This window comes from Rattus norvegicus, chromosome 8 (genome assembly GCF_036323735.1).
Source record: "Rattus norvegicus strain BN/NHsdMcwi chromosome 8, GRCr8, whole genome shotgun sequence".
NCBI lineage: Eukaryota > Metazoa > Chordata > Mammalia > Rodentia > Muridae > Rattus > Rattus norvegicus.
The window spans coordinates 47,427,573-47,438,523 of NC_086026.1; the positions used below are offsets into that span (position 1 = coordinate 47,427,573).

General features: G+C 36.1%; 1 protein-coding gene and 1 pseudogene across 1 annotated transcript; both read left to right on the forward strand.

Moving 5' to 3' along the window:
- The first annotated feature begins 3,319 nt into the window (after positions 1 to 3,319).
- Or8b42 (olfactory receptor family 8 subfamily B member 42) lies at positions 3,320 to 4,255 on the forward strand. The gene has a single exon (NM_001000812.1). The coding sequence runs from the start codon at positions 3,320 to 3,322 to the stop codon at positions 4,253 to 4,255; it is 936 nt and encodes a 311-aa protein (NP_001000812.1).
- A 4,201-nt stretch (positions 4,256 to 8,456) lies between these two features.
- On the forward strand, positions 8,457 to 10,951 carry Ipo7-ps1 (importin 7, pseudogene 1; annotated as a pseudogene).

The following is a 10,951-nucleotide window of genomic DNA, read 5'->3' on the forward strand; positions in this document are numbered from 1 at the left end:
CAAATTGCTCTTTCTAACTCTATGAAGGATTGAGTTGGAATTTTGATGGGGATTTTATTGACTCTGTAGTGTGCTTTTGGCAAAATGGCCATTTTTTAACTATATTAATCCTGCCAATCCATGAGCATGGGAGATCTTTCCATGTTTTGAGATCTTCAACTTCTTTCTTCAGAGAATTTCTTTCTTCATTTCACTTGCTTGGTTGAAGTCACACCGAGGTATTTTATATTATTTGGGACTATTGTGAAGGGTGTCATTTCCCTAATTTCTTTCTCAGCCTGCTTATCCTTTGAGTAGAAGAAGTCTACTAATTTGTTTGAATTCATTTTATATCCAGCCACTTTGATGATGTTGTTTATAATTCTCTGGTGGAACTTTTGTGGTCACTTTATATGCTATCATATCATCTGCAAATAGTGATATTTTGACTTCTTCCTTTGCCTTTGACATCCTCTTGTTGTCTGATTGCTTTGGCTAAGACTTTGATTACTATATTGACTAAGTAGGGAGAGAGTGGGCAGCCTTGTCTAGTCCCTGATATTAGTGGGATTGCTTCAAATTTCTCTCCATTTAGTTTGACCTTGGCTACTGGTTTGGTGTATACTGTTTTTACTGTGTTTAGGTATATGTCTTGAATTCCTGATCTTTCCAAGACTTTTATCATGTAAGGGTGTTTAATTTTGTCAAATGCTTTCTTAGCATCTAATGCGATGATCATGTGATTTTTTTTCTTTGAGTTTGTTTATATAGTGGATTACATTTGTGGATTTTTGTATGTTGAACCATCCACCCACCCACTCCTGCCTCTCCACCCTGGCAGTTTTTGTCTTATTGTTTTTGTCTTGATTTTCGTTTTTGAGGATTTTGTTAAAAAGAAGGGAGGCACAAATGAAAATCTGGGAAGAATTATATGACTTTTTTTCCAAAAAATCATTAGATGAAAGAGAAGAAAAATACTTAAAGTATACAAAGAACTAACAACAACAACAACAAGTTAAAAAAAACACAAATGCAAGGAAATAACAGCTCAAGTAATATAATACATCGGCTACAGAATTGAACAGGAAGTTTTTTGGAAACAACAATAATAAAAACAGCAACAATAAACAAGTCTTCCACAAACACTTTAAAAATTGTTCAGCTACCACTTTAATGTAGATTAAAAGTACTTCAATAACCCATCTCATTCCATTCACAATTCTAGTCATCAGGAATCCAATGACAAGTGTGGATGTTGTAAGAATGGAGCCTTCATACAATATTGGTATAAAGTTTACTCTAATGTCGCCAATGTGTAAATAAATCTGCAGTAATTACAAAACTAGAAAGAGATTTACCATGTGTGTCAGTTATGGAAAAAAAACAGGTATATATGGAAAGGACTGAAAGGTATTTCATAAGCATGTTCATTGCAACTCTATTAGCAAGAACTACAAAATGAAATGTAGACATCTATCAACCAATGAACAGGTAATGAAAACATGACTGGAATATTATTCAGTCTTCAAGAAAAAAATGAAATTCTAAAATTTGATTTCAGAAAATGAAATCTGGATGAAACTGGAAAATTATATGTGGAGCATATGTAAAGCATTTATAGGTGTTATATTATAGGTGTTAGCTCAAATGTCCTGTTTTATGTATTTAACGTGGAAAACATTGGAAGTCATGAAAGTAATAATGGGATAGTATGGGAAAGGGTTGATTTAGGGTGGCAGCAATTGATAAGTTGCCTACTCCCCAGTTGATAACTCATACACATGCAAATACAGGTAGCAATATGTGTTCTGAGTGAGTATATTACTGGGTTAAAAGACTGTGATCCAGAGAAATGTAAGAAAGGATTTAATTTAGCTTAAAATTCCAAAGAGATAAAATACATCATAGCAAGCATGACATAGGATGTTGGCAGGAACAGTAAACAGAATGATCATCCTTTCATCCACAATAGAAAAGGGAGAAAGATAGAAAGTATAATAAATGTGAGAGGGCTATAAACCTTCAAACCAGCCATAAATAACATACTTATTACTCTAAGTTTCTACCTTTAAAAGTTTCGTAACTTTCTTAAAGAGCACCACCAATGGAACCAAATATTCACATATGTGAGTATATTTGAGACATTCAAACTACCACTACATATATATATATATATTATACATAATGTATATAATATTTATGTAATATATAAATAAATATATACACACACTTAATTTCTTATTCTCTGGGATATTACCATGTGATATGAAATTTAAAATGAATATAAAATTGTGCGCTTTCATGAAACCCACTTAAGTGTAGTGAATATGTATGTAAATACAGGACAGTAAATTCTCCATAATGTTTCCTCTGGAGACTCATAGGTCTTTCAATTTTTAATCAGGTCCCTAGGATTGCAATGTCAAAATCCTCTTGGGCCATATTGGCAGGTGGCTCTTTTGGCCTCAGTAGATGCTACTTATCTCCCCAAGGCTAGTGAGGTTGCTCTGGGCAAAACCTCTTATTCAGTTATAATCAGTAGCTAATGATTTCTCAGAGCCTTGGAAAGCAAAGAGTATGTTCTGATTCTCCCAGAACAGAATTCATTCCAAAATAAAAGATTAGCATTATGTTTTTCTGCATCATACACCTCTAGTTTCTTCACCGATATTGGAACTCACGAGTACTGAAATGGAAAGGAAGAAATTGAAGAAGATCCTTTCCTGAAGTCTCCATCCAAAAAGGTGAACTACTTTGATTATAGAAACCTCTGATAAGGGAGGTTGCTTTGATATGTCTCATGTCCTCATCTGATACCACTGTGAAGTCTGAGGTAGGAGCTAGGATATCAAGGTAGACAGTAAGCAGAGAAGCTGAGACAGTTTGTTCCTTATCCTCACAAAAGTGTATATTGAAGGTATACATCTAAATTTATTAAATGTCAGGGCTATAAAGTATGAAGATATTGTATTATTTGTTTATATGTTTATGTGTGTGGGTGTATATATTTCACAGCTTGATTGTGAAGATCAGAGGACAACTTGCAGCAATTGGTTTCCTCTTTCCCGGCTATGGATCCCGGGGATCAAACTAAGGTTATCATGCTTGGAGGCAAGTGCTGTTTACTGTCTCTCTGGGTCTCTATCCACCTTTATACATTCCCTGAGTATTATTATAAGAGTATATGTCTATGGAAATGTAAATGGAAAAGAAGTGAGGAGAGATATAAGTTTGAGTCTAATTTTCCATTCTTACACTTAATATTATTATAGAAAGTCTACTGGGATATCATCTTAATGTTTCTATTTCTTCCATTCTCACAGATATGACCTGAGGAGGAATGGCCTCTGCCAATGACTCAACCAGAGTGAAGGAGTTTATTCTGCTGGGCTTGACACAACAGCCAGAGCTCCAGCTGCCTTTCTTTTTCCTCTTCTTGGCAATCTATGTGGTCTCTATGGTGGGGAACCTGGGCTTGATTGTTCTGATTGTTTTGAATCCTCACCTGCACACCCCCATGTACTACTTTCTCTTCAACCTTTCCTTCATTGATTTCTGCTACTCTTCTGTCATAACCCCCAAAATGCTGGTGAGTTTTGTGAAGCAGAACATCATCTCTTATGCTGAGTGCATGACTCAGCTCTTTTTCTTTGCCTTCTTTGTTATTGATGAGTGTTGTATTTTGACAGCGATGGCCTATGACAGATATGTAGCCATATGTAAGCCCCTGCTTTATAAGGTTTCCATGTCCTTTCAGGTCTGCTTCCTGATGACAATGAGTGTGTACATGATGGGGTTTGTGGGTGCCATAGCCCACACAATTTGCATGCTAAGACTCACCTTCTGTAATAGCAACATCATCAATCATTACATGTGTGACATACCCCCTCTCCTAAAGCTCTCCTGCACAAGCACCTCCATCAACGACCTGGTGGTTTTCATTGTTGTGGGTGTCAATGTGATAGGACCTACTTTGATCATCTTTACTTCTTATACTTTGATCATTTTCAACATTTCCCATATCCGTTCCACAGCGGGCAGATCCAAGGCTATCAGTACCTGTAGCTCCCACATAATAGCTGTTTCTATTTTCTTTGGTGCCTCAGCATTCATGTATCTTAAGCCTTCTCCTGTTGGATCAGAGGATGAAGACAAAGTATCCACTGTTTTCTACACCATTGTGGGCCCAATGTTGAATCCTTTCATCTACAGTTTGAGGAACAAGGATGTTCACATTGCACTGCATAAGACTTTGAAGAAAAGCAACCTTATCTAGATAGAAACTATTTTGCTTATAGATGCAGATCTTACTTATTTCATGTGATGTATCAAGCTATAGAGAAAAGTCTAAGAAGTTGAAAAGAAATTCCAACTATTAGTAATGCTGTGTGAAACAGAAAATTAACTGTGCAAAACAGTTCATACATTAAGGCACCGTGTAGAAAAGGATGAGTCATTCATTCTTTAAAAAACTTTAATAAATAAATAAAATGTAAAACTTCAATAAATTAAAATAATTCAATAAATGAAGAATTGTAAATACTCAGTTGTTAATTCTCTAGCTTTTAGATTTTCTGATTCTACTTTCTCTTTTGTCTTATAAAGTTTAGGATTATCTCAAACTCGTTATTCTTTTGTCCTATCCTCTGAGTGGTTATAAGTAGAAATCTGATGCTGTATATGACTTATGTGGATTTGAGCAAAATAATTTTTGAATTAATAAATCCAGGAGTGACAAGATTGTGAATTTGTTTTTTACTAGAATACATCTAGAATCCTGTAAGGCTGTGATGGACATGCATTAATTTGGAGGTCTTAGTGCCACTTACTTCCTTATTTAGGGAAGCTCTGATCGGTGTTGAACAAATTTTTATTAGGAGAGATTTCTTCCTTTTTCTAAAAGAAGAGGAGAAATGTGTCTCTGTTAGTGTTCCTTTAAGTTCAAGGATATTTGGAAAACTAAAGTCAAATTTTCTTACCCGGAAAATAAAATAGCAATTTTATTGGCCAAAATAAATGCAATGTATACCTGTGTGCATGTCCTTGACACAAATTTGGAGATTTGTGTGACCCATGAAAAGGTAATTTAGAAATGATGCTTATGCATTAAGGCTTTGTAAGAGAAAAGAGGAGTGACTTTAATCACATAAAGGATTACATTTTTCCCATGGTTTAATTTATATACACCATTTGGATAGGTTAAGCATTCCATTGCTAATTTAAAGGGAAATTCATTTCACAGTCTACCTTTAACAGTACTGGGTTGTCACTCTTTGCATGCCAGGCCAATTTCTTCCTAAATGTTTATATGTTAGACTCTAGAGCAGACACAGGTTATAGGCTCTGTACTGCATCACGTACCAATCAAAACGAATGGTACAAATATCCCAATGTGTAAAGATGACTGAAATAGTGAACATGTGACGAGTTTTGGCTATAAATTCTCTAAGTTTTGTGCTCTGTATCCTCATGGACTTTGCCTCAAAACTACAGATGCTGTGCAGATTAAATAATATGTCATGTGTTTAAATAGCACTGTCTTGGTTCACCTTGTAGAGGTTTTATTGTACTATTGCTCAGATGAAGATTCTCGCCATGTAACATTCTTGAAAAGAACAAGTACCTCTTACTCCATCACTTATCTCCACTGCTGTTGGCTTATTGGGAGTTCTGATGTAGCTGTTATTGTGTAAACATTATCAGAGTTATTGAAGCTACCATTGAAACTGAGTCAGAAAAATTGGTGGTAACAGATGGAATTCATAAGTTTCATGCAACTGGAGATCTTTTATATATGTATATTATTTAAAAGATATGGACTAGGTCTACAGTTTAAGTACCTTTAATTAAAACATATAACATAAAGTCAGGCATGGTGGCATTTGCCGTTAATCTCAGCACTCAGCAGCCAGATGTAGGCTGATCTCTGTCAGTTTGAGGCCAGCCTATCTACTGAGTGAGTCCAGGAAAGCCAGGGCTATATATCATGTAAACATGTGTGTGTGTGTGTGTGTATGTGTGTGTGTGTGTATATATATATATATATATATATATATATACATGTGTGTATGCTGTATAAACCTATGTTATACATATAGTGTATATTATATAAACATATATTAAATACAGAAAAATATATGTACATTAGCTGAACAAAAACATCAATGGACATGTCAAAGTGGATGGTGATGGGAAAACCTCACAAAGTTTTAACCTTACACAAAGAACTATAAGCACCTGAGAAAATGTGGGAAAAAGTTGTCTTCTTCAGGGAAGAGATATGAATTGATTTTCCAAAAACAAATTGTCATCCTTGGAAATATAAATATAAATATACATATAAAGAGGGTTATACTTAAGAGTATATATGCATACACACATTTTCATGCAGTAATCATTAGTGGGAAAAGGCAAGCATTTAAAGACACAGTGGAGGATGATATGGAAGTATTTGGGGTGAAGAAAGAGGAGGGAGAAATCTTATATTATAGACTAAAAAATAAGTCAGGAGCAGAGCAGTGGTTCAGCAATTAAGAGCACATGATTGTCTTGCAGAGGACCTAGGTGTGGTTTACAACACCCACCTGTTAACTCAAAACTGTGTGTGAATCAAATTCCATGGGATCCAATGCAATCTTTTGATCTTACTGTATATCAGGCATGTATGCTGTTTACATACCTATATCCAGACACAACAGTTCATTCACATAAAATAAACAAATCTTTAAATTCTTCAATTGCAACATAGCAATGATTTACAAAGTATATAGATAGGAGGACATAGAGAAAATAACAGTGGCTGCATATTTTCAAGTAATTAAAGCAATTTATTTTATTGGTAGGAAGAATATTTACTTATTATTTATTACTATTTTATTTATTTAAAGACTTATTTCTTTATACTTGAAAAACAATACAATGTCTTTAAAGCTCTTGGAAATCAGGATACACAAATGATGAAAATCTGTATTATTCTGTTCCTGAGATACATGTGAAATGGCTATTGGGATTGACAGCTGCTGAAGGAGGAGTGGTTACTGTCCTTTTGGGGTCCTGGCCACTGGTATGTGGTTTATGTCATAGGGGTAACCATATACTCATGTCCTTACAGGTCATACGGTCATACTAATGAGGCACAATGTTATTTATAACAATAAGGAACAAGACATGAAGGGAAGAAGCTGGAATGGGGCACTCAGATAGATAACTTACAGAAAGGTAATGTGGGATGGATATGATTAATACATATAGAAGGACTGTATATGAACATAAGAAACTTTCAAAGAATATAATATTATTTTTAAAGTAAAATAAAGGCTTCTGTTTAAAATTCATGTACATGACTGTTTTAATTCTTTCATATATGGTAGTATAATGTTTTTGACTAAATCTATTAAATTGAAGTTTATATAACTTCAGTACATAGTTGGAAACTTTATTTGCATTTAATGATATAAAATAGGACATTATCTCTTATATATTGAGCCATTAGTGTTTCAAGGGAATTAAATGTCATTTTTGCTTTTCTTTATTAATAATGGTTTATAGTAGTATAGCACTGAATTATAAACTGGAATCATCTATATATGGGTTATTAATGTGGGGATTATTTTAAAATAAAATTTATAAGGTAAGTTCTACTCTAACATGATGAATGTGTTTGTAAGGAGAGGAAGTGTGAATTCAGACAAGGACATTCATAGGATCTTTGTGAGGACACAGTTAAAAGGTAGTCTTTTCTAAACCATGTAGAGAATCTTTCAATCATAGAATCCTGTGCATAAACTGATCCTGAGTTGCTAGCTCCCAGAGTAGTAAGGAAAACAATACCAATGTATCTACCTGCACCCAGAGCTGAAAGTCAGTCTTCAAGAGCTTTAACAAAACTCAGAGCAGATGTAAGATCACCACTTTTGCTCTGAGTAACCAGCCTGGAGCCCACAGGACACAGAAAACCAGGAGCAGTGTGGGACAGGACCCTTCTAGTTTCTGCCTGCACCCAGAGTTGATCCTGTGACACCGCTCTCTGTACCCAGATCCCACTGAGAGAAAACTGGTCTCCAGGAGTGCTGACAGAGGCTTATAGGAGGGTCAAGACACTGTCAGAGACAGCGAGAGCAGCTAAAACCAGAGCTAACCAGATGGCATAGGAACCAAAGCAACAGAAACCAAGACTACTTGGCATCATCAGAGTTCAGTTCTCCCACCAAAGAAAATATTGGATATCCCAACACACTGGAAAAGCATGATTTGAATTTAAAATCGCATCCCATGATGATGATAGAGGACTTTAAGAAGAACGTACATCTCCCACCTCAACGCAGAGGTGAGAAGTTTCTATCTGGAGCCTTGGCATTTCTCTTTCCTTTTGCGCAGGTTGCCGCTGCAGAGTGCAGCTAGTCCATGTGCGCAGAGAGTGGCGCGCTATTTCTGCCTCAGTTGCACCAATGTTCCAGGTTTGACTGATCGTGTGGCAGATGCATCCCAAGACCGTCATCGAGGCCCTACGGAGCACCATGGACCCAACTGCCAGCTCAACGAAGCACACAAGTCTCTGAATTTTGTTTCAACACTGCTCCAGATTACTATGTCAGAACAATTGAATTTACCTGTAAGACGGGCAGGTATTATTTATTTGAAAAATATGATAACACAATATTGGCCTGATTGGGAAGCCATAGGGGGATCAGAAAGCCATCTCCACATACACTATTCCAGAAGACCGACAGTGCAATCGAGAAAATATTGTAGAAGCCATTATCCACTCACCTGGGCTTATCAGGGTACAACTTATTACATGTGTCCATCATACCATCAAACATAAATATCCAAGCTGCTGGACTGCCATTGTGGACGAGATTGGTTTTTATCTTCAGTCTGATAACAGTGCTTGTTGGCTGGGAATTCTTCTTTGCCTTTATCAGCTTGTGAAAAATTATCAGTACAAGAAACCAGAAGAGAGAAGTCCATTAGTGGCAGCCATTCAGCGCTTCCTGCCAATTCTGAAGGATCGCTTTATCCAGCTGCTCTCTGATCAATCGGACCAGTCTGTTCTCATCCAAAAGCAGTTTTTCACGGTTTTCTATGCTCTTGTTCAGTATACACTGCCCCTGGAGCTGATAAATCAACAGAACCTGACTGAATGGGTGGAAATTTTGAAGACTGTTGGGAATAGGGGTGTACCTAATCAAACACTGCAAGTTGAAGAAGATGATAGACTAGAGCTACCCTGGTGGGAATGTAAAAAGTGGTCCTTACATATTTTAGCAAGACTTTTTGAAAGATATGGAAGCCCTGGAATGTTTCTGAAGAGTATAATGAGTTTGTTGAAGTCTTTCTGAAGACATTTGCTGTTGGTGTCCAGCAAGTTTTATTCAAAGTGTTATATCAGTACAAGGAGAAACAGTATATGGCCCCTCAAGTTATACAGCAGACATTAAATTATATTAATCAAGGAGTTTCCCACGTTCTTACATGGAAGAACCTGAAGCCTGACATACAAGGCATTATCCAGGATGTTATTTTTCCATTGATGTGCTTTACAGATGATGCTGATGAAGAACTCTGTCAAGAAGATCCTTATGAATATATATGGATGAAGTTTGATGTGTTCATGATTTCATTTGTCTTACTACTGCCACTCAAACACTTTTGTTCACAGCCTGTAGTACAAGGAAAGAGGTACTGCAAAGGACTATGGGATTTTGTTACCAGATTCTTACTGAGCTGAGTGCTGAACCACGTGTCCTCATTTGTGGTGACTTTCAGTGTAACAGCATCATCTGACCAATAGTTCACACAGACGCAAGGTGTAACTGGTACTTGAAACAGATTATGTTAACAAAATAACCGAGACTCAAAGATTATTTTGGTACACTTTCTTTTTAGTGTCTTATCAGTGGGTTGATTCATCTTCTACATAAATCAGTGTTTTATGACCAAGAATATTGCTTGGATTGTTTTGAAAGTACAAAAGAACCACATAGTTTCTACTGATAGGTTTCAGAACTCCAAAAGATTAATTTCCAACTTTGAGGTCTGTTTTTATTTTCAACCTATGACTTGACTGGTCCTAAAGCTTCTATTTGATTAATACGTTGTCATTGATAGAAGCCTGTTGGTTCCGCAAACTGAAATGATTGCCGCAGACACTGTTTCCTTTTTCTTGTTGGTGTTGCTGATTTGTGAGCATGCTTTCTGATTACAAAAGCGTGAGTGGCGACCTCCGTGAGTCACGGCATCAGTTCGTACTCTGCTGTCCTGATTTAAGCTGCCTAGTATAGTGCTATTACAGTTTTGTTCAGTTAACTTTCTTTTTAAAAAGTTGTTTGCACATTTTTAGGGTGCCCTTACTTCAGTAAAGGAGACGGAGTAGGAGAGCCTTAGAACTTTTGAGGGGAAAATAAAAAGCTATAACATATAACGTACTGTATCAAACTATTTTACATGAATGACACAAATATTCTGAATAAAAAATTGAACATTGTTAGAAATAAGGTGTTGTGTAATAAATTTATTTTTCATAAATCAAAAAAAGATGGAGCTTTGCATATAATTGCCTGTTTAGCTAAAATACTTCTGAAGAAAAAGAAGTACAAAGATCAAAAGGAATACATGCTGCAAAATCATGTATTTCCTTCCTTGAGCAGTGAACTAGGCTACATGAGAGCAAGAGCTTTCTGGGTCCTTCACTATTTTCTGAAGTGAAACTCAGAAGTGATCAAACCTCCAAACAGCTTTAGAACTGACAAGAAGATGTCTGATTGATGATTGAGAAATGCCTGTAAAAGTGGAAGCTGCCATTGCACTACAAGTGTTGATCAGCAATCAAGAAAAAGCTGAAGAATACATCACTCCATTTATCAGACCTGTAATGCAGGCTCTTCTTCATATTGTAAGAGAAACAGAAAATGATGATCTTACAAATGTAACTCAGAAAGTGATCTGTGAATATAGTGACTCATGGTCTTAA

Excerpts from the sequence above, each read along its gene's own strand:
- Or8b42 (NM_001000812.1), top strand. The coding sequence starts at position 3,320 with ATGGCCTCTGCCAATGACTCAACCAGAGTGAAGGAGTTTATTCTGCTG.